We start from the raw sequence: 18,703 nt of genomic DNA on the forward strand, positions 1-18,703 counted from the left end.
CTCCCACTCTCCAGTGGGGTTCCCCTGGTTCTGCCTAATGTGTGGCTGCGGGTCTCTGTATCTGTTTCCATCAGTTGCTGAATGATGCCCCTCTGATGACAGTTGGGCTAAGCACCGATAAGTGTAGAAGAATATCACTAGGAATTATTTCATTGATGTTTTGTTGTTGTTGTTGGTCAGTGTGTTTGTTTCTATCCTGGGTCTCTGGGCTTTCTGGTTCCTAGCCATCCAGGGAGTGTCAAGTCTGGATTCCCTCTCATGGCATGGGCCCCAAGTTGGACCAGTCATAGGTTGGCCTTGCACAAGTTTTGTGCCACTGTCACCATTGCCCCAGTATGTCTTATAGTTAGGACAGTGTGTCAGTCGAAGGTTTTGTGGCTAGGTTAATATACCAGTGCTACTGCTGAGAGCCTTGCCTTGTTGCAGTAGAGAGGCCAAGTGGACACTGTATTCCCCATTACTAGGAGACTTCACTAGGTTTGTAGATTCCAGGAAGTTTCCATTGTACTAGGTTTCTACCTCACCTTCCACATGCTCCACCCGACTCCACTGCCAGTCATCTCTCCTAGTACTCCTCTCCCCATCCCTCCCACATTGTGTGAATGTACCTCACTTTATCCATTCTTCAGTTGAGGGACACCTAAGTCATTTCCAGTTTCTGGCTTTTATGAATAAAGCTGCAATGAACATGGTTGAGCAAGTGTCCTTGTGGTAGCATGGAATGTCCTTTGGGTATATGTCCAAGAGTGTATAGCTGGGTCTTGAGGTAGATCTATTCCCAGTTTTCTAAGAAACCACCATATTGATTTCCAATGTGGCTGTACAAGTGTGTATTCCCACCAATAATGGAAGAGTGTTCCCTTTGCTTCACATCCTCGCCAGCATGAGCTGTCACTTGTGGTTTTGATCTTAGCCATTCTGACAAATGTAAGATGGAATCTCAAGAGTTTTGATTTGCATTTCCCTGATAGGTAAGGATGTTAAACATTTCTTTAAGTGCTTCTCTACCATTTGAGATTCCTTTGTTGAGAATTCATGGTTTAGATCTGTGTCTCATTTTTAAAATTGGATTATTTGGTTTGTTGGTGCCTAGTTTCTTGAGTTCATTTTGTATATTAGCCCTCTGTCAGATGTGGAGTTGGTGAAGATTTTTTCCTAGTGATAGTGTCCTTTGCCTCACAGAAACTTTTCAATTTCATGGGGTCCCATTTAGTAATTGTTGATCTTAGTGCCTGTGTTAATGGTGTTCTGTTCAGGAAGTTGTCTCTTGTACTAATGCCAATGTGTTCAAGGCTATTCCCCACTTTCTCTTCAACCAGGTTTAGTGTGTCTGGTTTTAGGTGAGGTCATTGATCTACTTGGACTTGTTTTATACAGGGTAATAGAGATAGATCTATTTGTATTTGTCTACATGCACACATCTACTAGCTTTTGTTGAAGATGCTTTCTTTTCCGTTGTGTAATTCTAGCTTCTTTATAAAACAATCAGATGTCCATAGGTGTGTGGATTTATGTCTGGGTCTTTGATTTGATGCTATTGATCAACCTGTCTGTTTTTATGCCATTACCATGCCACTTTTATTTCTATAGTTCTGTAGTATAGCTTAAAATCAAGGATGCTGATACCTCTGGGTGTTTTTATTGTACAGGATGCAAAAGTACTCTTTTAGGTGCTGAGCCAACTCTAACCCGACTGTACTGCCTCCTCCGCCACCTTTATTCCAGTATATTCTCATATCATTTTTTTCCCTTTTTGTGTATTTCAGCATTTTTACTGTGATGTTGGGTGTATTTTGAAGTTCATAGAGCTTCTGGTATATTTTTTTATTTGGGATAACTTCAGTATTTCTTTGAATTTTTTTCTCCCCCATCCTTCTCTTTTCCTTTTTTTTTTTTTTTTTGGTTTTTCAAGACAGGGTTTCTCTGTGTAGCCCTGGCTGTCCTGGAACTCACTCTGTAGACCAGGCTGGCCTCGAACTCAGAAATCCACCTGCCTCTGCCTCCCACGTGCTGGGATTAAAGGTGTGCGCCACCACTGCCCGGCTCCTCTTTTCCTTATGTATGTTTTTGTGTGCATTTTATAGTAAAGTTACTATTTGTTCTTAGAACCATTTCCACAGATTGCATATATATATATATATATATATATATATATATATATATATATATTTGTGTATGTGTGTGTATTTATTGTTTGTTTTTACAGACACTGTCCTGAAACTCTGATTGAGCCCTCTTGTTTGATTCAGCATATTTTATAGAACTGTCTAAAGGTTCCTCTTCCCATCTCCCTCACCGTCAGTTACAATACATATTGGAGTCTGCTTTCATGCCCATCTTTCCCTTTAAGTAACCACTTTTCTGAAATAGTTTTTATTATTATTCCCTTGCTATTCTGTGTACCTTCATTGCATGTGTATTCAGCCCTAAACAATATCTAATATGTATTTTCTGCCTCTTAAGTTTTTTGTTCAGTGGTGTGTTCATAACAATCCAGTTTGCTTTTTAGATCTTACTTGGCCTGGCAGTTCAATACATGGATGCATGGCATTCTACATGAATTAGCTTCTGAATTTTATTTTTTAAACAGCTTTATGAGGTATAGTTTATTTGCATATTAAGTACACATATTAATAATATAATTTTTATACATATAAAATTATTTCAATCATGTTCATTTCCCATTACTCTTGGGTATGAATTCTATATCATGAAATTCACTTGCTTAAAATAGTAGGGCTTTTTTTCTTTGTTTGTTTTGGGTTATTTGCTTTTGAAACAGTCTTACTGTGCAGCCTTAACTGTCTGGAAACGTACTACATAGACCAGTCTGGCTTCAAATGAATAGAGATCTACCTGTCTCTGCTGCCTACATGCTGAGATCAGAGGCATGCACCATTGTGCCTAGTGGAGTCAGTAGTTTTTAGTGTATTTGCAGACTTGTGTGATTATTACCCTTATATAATTTTAGATTTCCTTACTATCTGAAGCAGTGGATACTCATTAATAGTCACTTTTCATTTCGCTCACCCTTTCTTCACCCTCAGCTTGACACAGCTTTATCTGTCTTCTATTTCTATAGATTTCTCTATGGTAGTCTTTTTTCATATAATACAAGATATGGTCTTTCATATAACCACACAGGATAGGTGACTGTTGTCTTTAAGCATGTTTTATAATTACCTATGATTTAGCATGTACATGATGGTCTTTTAAATTATACACTTTCCCCCCCTATTGCTTTGTATGTATTTAAGGACTCATACTATTAGTAAAACAAATGGGTCTTGTGTTACTCTTTCATTGATGCTCTGGAAAAAAACAAAAGTACTGTCATTATAAAAGTATAATTGAGAACCTTTGAGAGTACAATGCTACCTTTTTGAAGGACTCAATGTAGTTGGGTAGAAATGACAAACTATTCATAAAACTATGAAGATATTACAAGAGTATAAGCAAAATCCTAAGAAATGCAGGAAGGAAACAGTTCATTTCTTGAGGGGTGATATGTTACAGATACTGTGAAGTGACATTTGATTTGAGTCTGGGCTCCAAAAAGTTACTAAGATTTCAGGAAGTGAGTATTGGTAGAGAGGAAGAAAGCTTTCTACCATGAGGTGCAACTGAAGGAAGTAGTGAGAGGACAGCATTTTCCTGGAACTTTTGTTTTTCTGTTTTGTTTGAGGTTTTCTTTTGGGATGAGGTCTTACTCTATAACTGTGGAACTTACTCTATAGCCTGTTAGCATTAAACTCAGGGCATTCCCTTTCTTAGCTTCCTGAGTGCTGTGTTCAGGTGCCAGTTACTACACCTGGCTTTTAGGAGCTTTTGAGAAATGGACTGGTAATGTTGTTGTGGGTCAGGCTCACTATTTAGCTGTTTGGTGTGGGAAGCACAGGAAAAGTAGGCAAGGATAAGACACAAATGCTTTTGTATCTTACTGTTCAAACACTAGACAGGAAATGAGAATGTGTGAAGGTAGTTGCTACTTTCTAGGTATGATGTGATAGCATGATACCATGCTCACGGCACAAAAGGAGATGAATGGAAAAACATTTTAGATTAAATTGACAGAACTTGTTAGTGTGAATGGTGAGAGATGTGATGAAGATGACTCTCTTGACCTTGCTTGGATATATGTCAGTGATCTCACATAATTAACTTGAATTAGAAGCTGTTCATATTTTAATGGGAACATTTAATTTGATTCTGTTTATACTTCCAGTTCTGAAATTAAAGCATTTCATATTGTGCTTAGTACCTGTCATATTTAGATCTACACAGTTAAAATATTACTTATCACTTCTTCATAGCCAAAAGAATGCAACGGTGTAAAGATTCCAGTTGATGCTAGTAAACCTAATCCAAATGATGTGGAGTTTGATAATCTATATTTGGATATGAATGGAATCATCCATCCCTGTACTCATCCTGAAGACAAGTATGTAATCCATTTTTGCCATTGATAGCACAAGTCACAGAAGTACTATATTCTATTACATTGTCTGCTTATCATTATAGACCAGCACCAAAAAATGAAGATGAAATGATGGTTGCAATTTTTGAGTACATTGACAGACTTTTCAATATTGTAAGACCAAGAAGACTTCTCTACATGGCAATAGATGGAGTGGTAAGTGCTAAAAAACCAAACTCATTTAGACGCCTCCATTTTTGTTCTGTTATTTTCTGAATAGCTCAGTGAAAGTCAGCTGAATAGTAAAAAATGTTGACTGATTAATTTCAGAACAAAAAGTCTCATACTTCAGTAATTCATTGGCACTTTGTCATTTACTATGCAATGCTATGGATTATTGATTGATGACTGCCCCTTTAAAGTGACATAGATCGAGTGAACTTAGACACTTAGAAGTACTAAGTGACATATGCAAAGGTGTTGGAGAAGAGGTGGTTTGGATTTACTATGGGGTAAAAAGTGAAGGTTAGAAATGATGTATGGATTTGCTTGGGAATATTTTGAATAGCATTATGTAAACATGAGATATATGTTTTTAGGCACCACGTGCCAAAATGAACCAACAGCGTTCAAGGAGGTTCAGAGCATCAAAGGAAGGGATGGAAGCAGCAGTTGAGAAGCAGCGAGTCAGAGAGGAAATACTTGCAAAAGGTAAGGAGAATATATCTTTAAGTTGAACTTTCCCCCCTTTTCTGTTCCCATTGCTTTAAAATTCCTCTTGGGTACCTACGCTAGAGCCAAGTCTCACAGAAGAAAATTGGAGACGGATGCTAAAGCCAACTGGAACTGGCTCTTCCTCAACCTAATGTGTGGCCTTTGGTTTTATCAGGCTTATTTGTTGGTGTGTGCTACCCAAAGCAATATAGCAGTATAGGAGTATAGGAGACAGAAAAGGGGACAAAAGGGGACACAGGCGCGCGCGCGCGCGCACACACACACACACACACACACACACACACACACACTCACACTCTTTTTTTGGTCACTAAATTGCATTTACATCTGGAGAAAAAGATGTCATGGGCCTACATTTGTACATTTTACTATGCTATTTTAATTTGCTTGAAAGTATGTAAGTATATATAGTCATTTTAGCCATGGCTTGTAATTAAGATTCCCTTTGCTTCCTCCCTGAGACAGGGTTTCTCTGTAGCCCTGGCTGTCCCTGAACTCACTGTGTAGTCCAGGCTGGCCTTGAAGTCAGTGATCTGTCTGCCTCTGCCTCCTGAGTGCTGAGATTAAATGCATGTATCACCACCACCTGGCTGTAGTTAAGGCTCTTACAGCTTGTTTATGATAGAATATTTATTTGATTTATTGAGAATTATTGTCAAACTTAAAACCATTAACCAATGCTTACGTTCTCTTACAGAGGAAGGACTTCATGATTTTTGTCTGTGTGTTGTAGCATCTTTTGTGTGCTGTGTATTTTTTTAACAGTCTTGTTAAAGCAGTGGTTCTCGTTCTGGGGGTTGCATCCCTTTGGGGGTTAAAAGACCCTTTCACAGGGGTCTGCATATCAGATACCCTTCATATCATATATTTCCATTATGATTCATAACTAACAAAATTACAGTTAAAAAGTAACAATGAAAATAATTTTATGGTGGGATCAACACAACATGAGGAACTATTAAAGGGTTGCACCGAAGAAGGTTGAGAACTACTAAGTTAAACCTTAGTTTAAATTGAAGGGAAGAAATGCTGTTTTCTTCTCAGAGAGCAGATCATCTTTTTCTTAGGTTATAACATCTTTCATATTTAATTTTTCTTTGTTACTCTTCTGCCTTAATATTGATTAATTTACTTCGGTTTTTATGGGGAAAACAAAACATTGCCTCTTTTGTCTAGGTGGCTTTCTTCCTCCAGAAGAAATAAAAGAAAGATTTGACAGCAACTGTATTACACCAGTAAGTAGTCTCAGGCTTTGCTAGCTACTGTTAACTCTTAAATGATAGGTTAATTTCTTTCTTTCTATCATTTTAGGGAACTGAGTTCATGGACAATCTTGCTAAATGCCTTCGCTATTACATAGCTGATCGTTTAAATAATGACCCTGGGTGGAAAAATTTGACAGTAAGTCTCACACTTTGGTACTTCAGAAAGATTAGAGTGATCATTTGAGGCTGTACTCTGATATGACTGATATTATTTATCCCTTTCCCCTGATAAAATGCTAGTTGATTGTCAGAAAAGAGAAGCTTTCTTAGGTTGTTGGAAATGGTTTGCCTTGCATGGTGAGGTTTTATATAGCTGAATTTTCTCTTAATGCCAGTTTTGTTCTCTTACCTCACTGTGAAGCTGTAAAATGGGATTCATAATTTTTAAAAATATAGATAAGAATGTAGTTTTTAACTAGAAAGATTTGCCATTAGATATCAAAATGTAGCAAAATAAAGTTGTGGGACTATATTTATAATAGGATATTTCTCATGAAGACTTAAGTAAAACTTGAGTGAACTTTTCTGTTATTATAGCTTAAGGAGTGTTTCTCTTTAATTAGACTTGGTAATTGGACTTGATAAATCTTTCATTGATGATTTGGTGCTGTATCCTTGGTAGTGAGTTGTTAGACCTTGTGAACTGGTGAGTAGTCACTCTGTTCTTTTCCATCCTTTGTGGTAAGTTAGTCAGCAGTGCTGTAGCCTTAGTGGTCAGCACATACCTTCTTTAGTGATTGTTCACCCAGTAATACACACCAAGGAAATTGTCTGTGTTTTCCTTTGTTCTGATAGAAACTGGGCAGGTGAACTAACAATAAAACCTTTCTTAATAGGTTATATTATCTGATGCTAGTGCGCCTGGTGAAGGAGAACACAAAATCATGGATTACATTAGAAGACAAAGAGGTAAAATTCAAAAGTATTTGATTATAATGACTGTAACCCAGGTCAGGGGTGTAGCATAATGATTGAAGATTTACCTAGTACATGCTGGACCTTGGGTTTTATCCCAGCACTCACTGAAAACAAACAAAAAGGCCATTAGCTAGAATATACTTGGCAAGTTGTGGTACTTTTGTTGTGTATGGTACATTTTTATAAATACATGTTTCTTTTCTTTTTTTAGCCCAGCCTAACCATGACCCAAATACTCACCATTGTTTGTGTGGAGCTGATGGTAAGTTTCTTCTTGAGGATTTATTGTTCTTGGTTTAAACCAGAGTATGTTAGTGGGTTGTCTTGAGTTGGATATTTCAGGGTTGGTTGACAGTTCTCAGATGTCTTGCTTAATTTTGGAAGGAACCACTGTTGATTTGTTGTTATACTGTGGTCAGTGAGCCTATGATGAATTTTTTTTTATGTTTTTTTTTTTTCAAACTTTAGATGTTGTGTCATTGACTTTACAGTGGACAGTTTCCCACATAATCCCTTAGTGGTGGTTTATTATTGTAGGTCATGTCTCTGAATGACTTTATAGACTATTGGATGACTCTTTGATTTTGCTGCTATGCTCTGTGTTCAATGGGGCTTTTTCTTGTGTCATTTTTTAGTAGTACTTTGATTAAGGTACTGGATCCGTCCAAAGTACCATTCATTTGTTGTTTTCTTATTGATAGCTGATCTCATTATGCTTGGTCTTGCTACACATGAACCTAACTTCACCATAATCAGAGAAGAATTCAAACCAAATAAACCTAAACCATGTGCTCTTTGTAATCAGTTTGGACATGAGGTCAAGGATTGTGAAGGGTTGCCAAGAGAAAAGAAGGGCAAGGTAAGAGCTTCAAGATAGACATTACCCTATTTGAAAAGTCTGTTATCATGCGAAAATATGCACACTGCCACAAAGTATACTATATCAACCATTTTAAAATGTGCCGTTAACCACAAAGTTTATTCAAACTACCTCATAAAGATATTTCACAGAAATGTAGTTTTTGAAATAATGTGAAGCAAGTGTGTATTCACAAGCTTACACACATTCAGTTCCTTCTACTTTACATTTTTCTGATTTAATTTGTTTCTATGAAGGTAAGTTCCCATAGATAACAATGTCTGTTGAATGTGAATTGTTTATGGAAGATATTTTGAGTGATCATTATTTCCTTTGAAGGAACTACAAATATATTAAACATCATGATAGTTGATTGTTTTCTGTTTATCTGAGCTTACTTTGTTGGTTGAGGACACTTTTACATGTGTTTCTACTTTAAACATTTGCTGGCTTGGGGAAAACTGAAAAACAGTTAAATATAGTATACTATGATTTTGGACAGACAGCAGAATAAGCAAGTATACATGGATCTAAGTTAACACTCAAGGGGCAGAGGAATACACATCAGAGTACTGATATTGGAGGGACAGAGGTGAAGGGTTGGCAAACAGGCCTTTCATAGTGGCCTATGAGTTAGAAGGTTTTTTGCTTTTCTTTAAAAGGTTTTAATTTAAGTGTGGGGGGGAGGGAGGGAGGAAGGGAGAGGGAGCGGTCACAAGAGAGCGAGAGTGCTAGCATAGACAGACACATGTTTTGAGCTTCCTGACGTAGGTGCTGGAAACTGAACTTGGGTTCATCGAAAGAACATTAACTGCTCTTAACCACTGAGCCATCTCTCCAGCTCCTTTTATATTTTCTAAAAGGGGTTTAAAAGTATTCTATAACATGAAAGAATATTTATCTGTATGTATCTCCTCAAACATAAAATACTCACTACCGGCCCTTCGTACCAAATAATTGCTCACTTCTGATCTAGATGTGATTATTTTAAAATGACTTGGTGAACTTTAAATTTCTAGTATTTAAATATTAAAATGGGTCTTAAATTAGAAAAACTCTAAGATTTGCATGGCTGGAAAATTACAGGATTAGGCTGGACACAATCTCCACTGTCTTTCTTACAGCATGATGAACTTGCAGATAGTCTTCCTTGTGCAGAAGGGGAGTTTATCTTCCTTCGGCTGAATGTCCTTCGAGAGGTATGTTTCAATGGTTATCAGAACTGGCATTCATAAAACTTTTTTTTTTTTTCCATTGCTTTGATGTTAGCCTTCTTTTCTTGTAGTATCTGGAAAGAGAACTCACCATGGCCAGCTTACCATTCCCATTTGATGTGGAGAGGAGCATTGATGACTGGGTGTTCATGTGCTTCTTTGTGGGGAATGATTTCCTTCCTCACTTGCCATCACTAGAGATTAGGTATGTGTATCTGTGGGATGTACCAGTGACTATCTCAGCCTTCTTGACTTTATAGAGTCCATTGTTTTTAATGACTAATGTTTGTCTCCTGGTGGCAGGGAAGGTGCAATTGATCGTTTGGTTAACATATACAAAAACGTGGTACACAAAACTGGGGTAAGTTTATTCTTGAATAATTTAAAAACAGAAGTATTTGGTTTTCTAAGAAGATCATTTTACATGTATTTTATCACTTACAGGGTTACCTTACTGAAAGTGGTTATGTCAATCTGCAAAGAGTACAGATGATCATGTTAGCAGTTGGTGAAGTTGAGGATAGCATTTTTAAAAAGAGAAAAGATGATGAGGTAAATACATTGTAGTAGCTGAAATTGCTCCTGTCCTTCATAGGCTGTGATGTACTTTTTGCCTGTCTGAGTGTGTTGTAATTCCATGTAGTATGTTGTCGCTGATGTAATCTCAAGCCTTGTACTTGGTTATTCTATAAAGGCTGTGATGCTTACTATATGGAACTGTGTATTGTACATTATTTGAGTTGTGTTGCAGGTTTTCTTTTCCTAATCTTATTTAGGGTATAAATCCCAAAACTTGAAGCCTAAGTTGGCATTGAACTAGTGGCTATCATGTTTTTATAAAAACTATTTATACTCTAGAAACAGGGTTAAGTCTTAGGAGTTTGTATTTTAGGAGTCCAGGTGTAGGGTCTGCGTTGGATGACATGAGCTAGGACAGAATGATGGGGAAATGGAGGCTCTGTGGAAGGTGATGGCTCTTAGGTAAATTAAAGCAGAAAGGAAGAAACTAACAGAACACTCGGAAATTGCTTATGGAGGATTCCCAAGTGCATGTGGAAGGAGTCCAAGTTTCTATTTTGGGCAATTCAGAGTTTGTTGATTCCATTCACCGAGACAGCAAATACTATGTGTATAGAAAATTGGAGTGAGGGACAGATACAAAATGAAGTTCATTTTGAAGATGAGTGTGAGGGGGACTACAGGATGTCTGACATGGGCAAGTCTTGAAAATAATTTTAGAACCTTAGTTGGTGGGAGGAAGTACTTGAAGTTGTGAGTGGGAATGTGAAGTTCTGTGGGCGTGTGTGGGATGGAAGCGCTCCCACAAAGCACGGGGACATTGGTCATTAGTAAGAATATGGAGTCAGTTAGAGAGGCAGAAGGAGATCCCTAGATAGAAAAGAAGCTACAGTTTACAGTGACTTGGCCATGCTGCTTAGAGCTTGACCAGGGGTGCAAAACCTCAGGAAGCTGGTAGGTTGGAGGGGCAGCAACCTAGAGGCAGAGTGATTGAAGATTGATTGTAGGATTGTAGGAGTAGCAAAGGAGACCATGATGGGGACAATGAGGTGATTGTAGCTTCTTACAGAGAAAGAAAAACTTTTGTAAGCTGGTTTTATAAAAAGACAAATGGCTATATTGAACAAATAGAGTAATAATTGTATTTTCTGTGTTTTTCAACTTTGTGTCCCACAATTATGCTCTCTTAGTTTTAGGACTTTGGACCTTTCTTATATCACCTATGAATTGATTAAGCATTTTTTCCAACTGTCTTCAGTGTTTAGTCATGTTTTCTTCCAGTATCTATTGGAACAGCTGTTTTTGAGTTGTTAGTTTGGTGTGTGTGTGTGTTTGACTATATCTTAAACTTAACAGTGTTTTCACTTTATTGCTATTGATATTTAACAAAAAATAATGTTACTGTGTTATAACTTGGTATAAAAAAAACCCATGGAAGAGCAGTCTTTATATATGCTACAGCAGGTGTTACACCATTAAATATTGGTGCTAACTTAGCATTAAAGGGCAAGGGATTTGATTTCTACTTTAGTGTTTTAGACATAATACAATTTCTCCTTGACCTAGCTGAGAAGGTATTTTAAGCTTTGGTGTCCCTGAGGTCGTATTGTCTTTTCTCATGGCTACACAACAGGAGAAACATCAGAATTTCTGTATGAAACTTCTAGAAAGTACGTTTGTGGCTTTTGGTATATTCATGAAGTTGTTCGTAGCATATAAAAATTAAAGACCAATTCGGTTCACAGCGGCAGTGTGCTGATTTATGTGTGACTAGCAGCCCTTAGAACTATATATTGGGCAGCAGAATGGAAGGCTTCAGAAAAGGATATGTAGGTACTTATTAAAATCAAGCAGTTAAGCCTAAATTGTGGTGCTGTGTAGTTTATGAGCTTGGATAATCCTTACCATGAGCAGCCTAGCTATGTGCCAGCATTTTGATTGACAGTGATAAGGCAGCAGACAAAAACAAGACAAAACTTTCTACCCTCTGAGAGCTTCCATTCTTTCGGGAAAGATTGACAACAAACATAGCAGCCAGCTCAACCTTGTAATGTGGTAGACTTTTAAATGCCATTAAGATAAGAACTAGTTGAGACAGTATCTGGCAAAGTGGTAATGGCAAGATTGTAGTTCTAGATTGTGTTTATTGCAAGAGGCCTTACTGACAGATGAATAAAGACACGAATAGTGTGAAGGCATATGCCACATAGATGTTTAAAGGAAGCACTTAAAACCTAGAGAATAGCTGCCTTGTATGTACACTGAACAGCAAGAGCCAAGCAGTATGTGGCAGTAGGAAAGGCGGCAAGGCAAGTGAGAATATTGGTGTGAGGTTCTAAACAGTGATAGAAGGCTAGATCTAGGTACCTCATAGGCTATTTTAAGTACTTAGCTTTAGTATATATTAAAGGGAGGCTCTAGATAGAAAGCTGATCAGTTCTTATTTTGCATCTACCTTGCTTTGGTGAACTATGGAGATGATATTTCATGCAGATGAGGCCAGCATCATCTGTTTTGAAAGCAGTGCCAATGGTACTGGCCAGTAGGCTAAATAAGAGAGAAATGAGGTGTCAAGAATGACCACAGGGTATTTCCAAGCAGTTAGAAAGTGAAACAGCTCCTCTAAGAAAGGTTAGGGTGCAGGAAGGATATATAAGTGGAGATGAGAATTCCATTTTCGACACTTTAGTTCAAAGTACCCAGATGGAGGTTTTGCAGGGGGAGAGATCCTGGTTATTAGCATATGGATAGTGTTTAAAGCCAAGAGAGCAGGTGCTCATTCCCATGGGAAATAGAAGTGAAGAGGTCCAACTAGTTTGGCCCTTTTTCTGTTCATTTAGAGTTCTCACAAACAGGGATATATATAGTATGTATGTGTGTGATGCCCAGTATTGTCATGTACCCAGATAAACAGTCTTTCGAATCACTCCTGCTAATGTTTAACTCTGACATTTTTGTGTAATTATTTGACAGAATATGTGGATTTTATACTTTTAGGACAGTTTTAGAAGACGACAGAAAGAAAAAAGAAAGAGGATGAAGGTGAGTTTTTAGTTTTAATCACATGAGATTAGCCATAGCTTAACTTTTTTGAAGGACATTATTCAGTGCAGTAACTATTCTTTATTCAGTCAAGAACATCTGTATCCAACCAGCTGGGATCTGAATACTGGGATCTCTGTCTCTCTGTCTCTGTCTCCCACCCCATCCCCAACCGTGTGTGTGTGTGTGTGTGTGTGTGTGTGTGTGTGTGTGTGTGTGTGTGTGTGTGTGTGTGTTTTGAGATAGGAAATATATATATATAATCTGTCTATCCCAAGCTCATCTTGAGTTCTCAATCCTCCTGCTTTGGTCTCTCAACTGCAAAGAGTACTGATATGTGCCATCATTTTCTTTAAAAATCTGGTTCATTTTATAGAAGCACTTCTTATGCTTGGTGTCAGGGTTCTACCTGATAGAAAGTAGGCAGCAAGTGGCACTTGGCTATTAGAATTATTTGTAAAAATTAGGAAATAAGAATAGCCACAATAAGATGTAAGAATTTGCATCTTCTTGGAGTTATTACACTTACTTTCTCTTCTCTTGTCGTTGTCAAATTAATTATCTTAGAATGTGACCATCTGAGCTTCGTTTCTCAGTTCTGAAATCTCTTCAGACTCCTCAATCCCTTCAGAATTCAATTCTACCTTGGTTTTGGTCTAACTATCCTGCTTATCCTTGCTGTCTTCCAAATTCACCTATGTGTGTTTAGTGTTTCCTTCATTTATACATCCACTTGCATATCTGCCTTTGTTACTCTCTCCAGTCACACACATGGCCTCCCTTGTTGGTTTTGCTCCTAATGTTGACTATTCTTTTCTCTTAGTTTGCTGCCTCTTGTCTGTGATATTGATTCTATACTTAATTGTATAATACTTTATAGTCACTTCCTTCTTTCTCCCCCCCCCCCCCCGGCCCCCTTACCATGATGGAGTTTCAAACTTGTTACCTTTATTATGTTTTATAAGAAATGAGCAGTATCTAGAAACTGAAAGGGAGAAATGTTAAGATGCTTACCATTACATTTGGCTTCAAGAGGACTGTCTTAGTTAGGGTTACTATTGCTGTGATGAAGCACCATGACCAAAAGCAGTTCAGGGAGGAAAAGGTTTATTTCACTCACAGTTCCATATAACAGTTCATTATCAAAAACAGCAGGGTAGGAACTTGGAGGCAGAGCTGATGCAGAAGCTATGGAGGAGTACTGCTTACTGGCCTGCTCCTCATGGCTTGCTCAGCTTTCTTTCTTACAGAACCCAAGACCACCAGCCCCAGAAATGGCACCATCCACAATGTACTGAGCCCTCCACTATCAGTCACTTATTTAAAAAATGCCTTACAGGCTTGTCTATAGCTGGATTCAATGTAGTAGCATCTTCTCAATTGAGAGTCTCTTTTTTCAGATGATTCTAGCTTGTGTGTCAATTGACATAAAATTAGCCAGCACAAGCATACTATTATATGTACTTTAGGGCAAAGTTACTAAGTAGTATAGACTTGCTTAGAAGGTGTAAGTAACCCTGTGATGTTAATGAAAATCAATGTAATTTTCAATTAGTTTAGTAGTAAAGAACTCAATAAAATAAGGACTATTCCATTGTTCTCTTTGTTTTCTGTCACTAAATATGTTATAATTTAATTTTCTTCCATTTGTGTTAGAGAGATCAACCAGCTTTTACTCCTAGTGGAATATTAACACCTCATGCGTTGGGTTCAAGAAATTCACCAGGTTGTCAAGTAGCCAGTAATCCAAGACAAGCAGCCTATGAAATGAGGATGCAGAGTAACTCTGTAAGTGGCTGACTACTGTGTGATGTTGAGTGATGAACATTGGATCCTTTTATAATTGTTTGTCTGCAGATTTTATCGTTTTTCCTAAGGTTTTGTTTTACAGGTTTTTCCCAACATTTTTTAACTTTATTAAATCTACCTTTTTCAAGATGAAAATCACTAAATGAAGTGAAAAGAAAAAAGTATATGGGCTAGGCAGTATATTACAAGCGAATATAAACAGATAGCCAAGTAGCTGTGGTGTTCCTATAATACAAATGGTCTATAGCTGCTCTTCTCTATCCTGAAGCACCGAGTGGTGGATGGTGCTAGAGATATGACTGGGACACCCAGATGTCTCAAGGCTGAGGCTAGAGAGGACAGTGATTTAGACAGTTGATACAAATGTCACCCAAATAGATAAGACTTGGGTATACATGCTTCTGATCAAAACTGGCATGCATATTTGAAAAGTGCTTTTAAGTTCTATGTGAAGTATAGCTGAACTTTTCTTGGTATGTAGTGTGGACTGTCTTGATGCTAAGGTTTTTGTTTTAATATCATTAAAGCCTTGAGAGCCTTGTGAGCTCTCAATTTTAAAGTACTGCAATTTACATGAAATAACTAATCTGCTGTGATTAACAGAAGGAAAACTTAAATATGAAAGTATTTTCTATTATGACAGTTTTGGTCATGTATCTTAAGTATAATTGGAAAAATACTTTAAATTTTTAAAAAATTAAGTACTAAAACATTTATGATCCTATTGTGTTCTTCAAGTTTGGTACAAAGGAAAACTAATAACCTAAAGTATCACCCAAGTTTTTACAGTAGTAATAAAAATCTCCACTTTTCTATTTTATATGCCATATTAAAAAATACACATAAGATGACTTAGCAGTTTTCAGATGGAATCTCATTAAATTGTGTCTTTCCAGGGTGGTTGGGTATGGCTCACCACTTAGTATTTGATTGCATTCTCATGAGCTTTGTTTGTGTGTGTGCAGTTGTCATCTATTACAGATAATATGTATCATATGTATGATTTTTTTCCCTTCAGAGATTTTTTTTTTTTAAGAATTTTACTATTTGATAGTAGAGAATGGTTGTAACTTTATGATACCAGGAAACTACCAAAGAAAAACAAGATTTAAATTGAATAACTTTTTTATGAATGTATGCTATGTTTCTTTTGAAACAAGTTTTGTCCTAATAATTCTTTGGAGTTTAAACATAGGATGCTTGGTACTTTGTTAATTTTCTTGGGAAGAGGTCTGGTATGGAAAAAGGCCACTCTCTGTTCTTTCTAGATGTGTTTGCTCTGTTTAAAAGCTTTAAAAACCATGAAACTTGGTAAGTGGTAAAACTTTCTTACACAAAATGAATAATGAAATCTTTCTATAATATCATAATTGTCTGCAGAGTCCTTCAATATCTCCTAATACAAGTTTTGCATCTGATGGCTCCCCATCTCCACTAGGAGGATTTAAGAGAAAAGCAGAAGACAGTGACAGTGAGCCAGAGCCAGAGGATAATGTCAGGTAAAGCCTTTTTTGGGTAGCACTTTGTTAGCAAATTGCTGAAAGAGATGTGGTCTAATTAATGCTATTTAGCTTACAGAACCAATGCCTTCAGATTCTTGCCTATGATCTTTTTATCCTGCAGTAATTAATGTGGAGAGTTAGAATAGTCACTAATTCCAGGGAGATGTGTAAGCTATTGCTGTTAAACCCAAGTATCTAGATTAGTATGCAGACAGCTTTCTATCTTCCAAGCCACTTTCCCTTAGAGACCAAGCACTAGATTGACTAGGCACGAATGTTTAGCTCTGATGATATGAGCTGAATGTTACTGTTTAGAGATTAAATTTTCAGGTTGCTTAACCTAGAAAGTTCAGATACATTTGGACAATAATATAGTTTGCTTTAGTATTCTCAGCTGAAATGATTCCTCCTTAAAATGAAATGTGCAGAAATCATTTAAAGAGATAAATATGTATTTTTTAAAAAGAACTACAGAATTGCACATGTGCAATTTTGTTGCATGGCAGAGAAATTTCCTTTTAACTGCATATTTAAATTTTGTAGCAGGAAACTTTGATTCTGTAGTTTAGAAACTAGACTTAGAACCATTACTTTAAAAGATTATTAGCTTCTCTTATACTTAGGTCCAGATTACCCTGAGCTTTTTTTTCTGTACAAAGGAAAACAATTTTAAAAATTGTAGCTCACTAAGAATTTAGGAAAATGTTGTGATCCAAAGTTTAGCAAGGCATGCTTCTTGTACAGGAGTTAAAATGTGGGATTTTTATTTACGATTAAGAACTTCATGTGTAGGTCATATGTGGCTTTAGTTTTCTAATATCCTTTAATATCAGATTAGTGAGTAACCATGAGATAAACATTTATTTAATCTTGCTATGGTTTCTACAATCTCTGTCACTCTGGGTTTTCATCCTAAACAATTTTAATTTTCTTTGATTTTTTTTTTTCCCCTTAATGTGTTTTAGCCCAGATTTATGTCTGTGTACCATGTGTGTGCCTGGTACATGGAGAGGCCAGAAAAGGTTATCAGGTCCCCTGAAATTGTTACAGGTGGTTGTTGGGTGCTGGGATATGAATCTGGGTCTTCTAAAAGAGCAGCCAGTGCTCTTAATCTCCAAGTTACCTCTCAGTGGCCCTTTCCTCTTTTTAAAGACAAGATCCCACTGTCTAACTTTGGTTTACATGGAACTTGCTTTATAGACCAGGTTGGTCTTGAACTGCTAGAGATCTGCCTGATTCTGCTTCTCAATTCTGGGATTAAAGGCATGTGATATCTTACCTAGCTAGAGTGGGTTTTTTGTTTATCATGTAGCCATCATAGCAAACACTGGTAACATAGGTAACTTGATTTCTTTCTTTTTTATTTATTTTTTTTGAGATTTTTTTTTATTGGATATTTTATTTACATTTCAGATGTTATCCCTTTTCCCCATTTCTCCCCTACCCAGGAACCCCCTATTTGCTTGTCCCCTCCTCCTGCTTTTACGAAGTTGTACCCCCACCCACCTACCCACTCCCACCTCCCCATCCTCGAATTCCCCCACACTGGGGCATCCAGCTTTCCCAGGACCAAGGACCTCCTCTGCCACCTATGTCCAACAAGTCCATCCTCCCCTACATATACAGCTGGAGCCATTGGTTCCTCCCTATGTGCTCCCAGGCTGGTGGTTTAGACCCTGGGAGCTGTGGCTGTTTGGTATTGCTCTCCCCATGGTTATGTAAACCCTTCCAGCTCCTTCAGTCTTCTCTCTCACTCCTCCATTGGGAATCCCATGATCAGTTCAATGGTTAGCTGTGAGCATCTGCCTCTGTATATGTCAGCGGCTCTGGCAGACCTCTAAGGAGGCAGCTAGATTAGGCTCCTGTCAGCATGCACTTCCTAGCATCCACATCAGCATCTACCTTTGGTGACTGCACATGGGATGGATACCCAGGTGGAACAATCTCAAGACAACCCCTCCTTCGGTTTCTGTTCCACACATTATGTCTCCATATTTGCTCCCATGAGTATTTTTTTTACTCCTTCTAAGAAGGACGGAAGCACCCACACTTTGGTCTTTCTTCATGAGCTTCATGTGGTCTGTGATTTGTATCTTGGATATTGTGAGCTTTTGGGCTAATACCCAATTATCAGTGAGTGTATATCATGTGTGTTCTGTTGTTCTTTTTGTGATTTTATCCTCATTCAGGATATTTTCTAGTTCCATCCATTTGCCTAAGAATTTCACGAATTCATTATTTTTAATGGCTGAGTAATACTCCATTGTGTAAATGTACCACAGTTTCTGTATCCATTCCTCTGTTGAAGGACATCTGGGTTCTTTTCAGCTTCTGGCTATTATAAATAAGGCTGCTATGAACATAGTGGAGCATATGTCCTTGTTATATGTTGGAGCATGTTCTGGGTATATGCCCAGGAGTAG

At 37.5% G+C, this 18,703-nt stretch overlaps 1 protein-coding gene across 2 annotated transcripts in view; it reads left to right on the forward strand.

Annotated features, from left to right (window-relative positions):
* Positions 1-18,703, forward strand: part of Xrn2 (5'-3' exoribonuclease 2) — a 69,606-nt gene that overhangs the window by 9,759 nt on the left and 41,144 nt on the right. Inside the window, exons 2-16 of one of the 2 annotated variants that reach the window (XM_034494845.2) lie at positions 4,314-4,441; positions 4,522-4,633; positions 5,017-5,128; positions 6,329-6,387; positions 6,464-6,553; positions 7,254-7,326; positions 7,547-7,597; positions 8,037-8,194; positions 9,319-9,393; positions 9,480-9,613; positions 9,712-9,769; positions 9,853-9,960; positions 12,925-12,969; positions 14,626-14,757; positions 16,159-16,277. In XM_034494845.2, the coding sequence (XP_034350736.1) occupies positions 4,314-4,441; positions 4,522-4,633; positions 5,017-5,128; positions 6,329-6,387; positions 6,464-6,553; positions 7,254-7,326; positions 7,547-7,597; positions 8,037-8,194; positions 9,319-9,393; positions 9,480-9,613; positions 9,712-9,769; positions 9,853-9,960; positions 12,925-12,969; positions 14,626-14,757; positions 16,159-16,277 (1,454 nt within the window). Of the gene's footprint in view, positions 1-4,313; positions 4,442-4,521; positions 4,634-5,016; positions 5,129-6,328; positions 6,388-6,463; positions 6,554-7,253; positions 7,327-7,546; positions 7,598-8,036; positions 8,195-9,318; positions 9,394-9,479; positions 9,614-9,711; positions 9,770-9,852; positions 9,961-12,924; positions 12,970-14,625; positions 14,758-16,158; positions 16,278-18,703 lie in introns of those variants that run through there. The other variant, XM_076929919.1, reaches the window with a different exon arrangement.

Source organism: Arvicanthis niloticus, chromosome 2 (genome assembly GCF_011762505.2).
Source record: "Arvicanthis niloticus isolate mArvNil1 chromosome 2, mArvNil1.pat.X, whole genome shotgun sequence".
NCBI lineage: Eukaryota > Metazoa > Chordata > Mammalia > Rodentia > Muridae > Arvicanthis > Arvicanthis niloticus.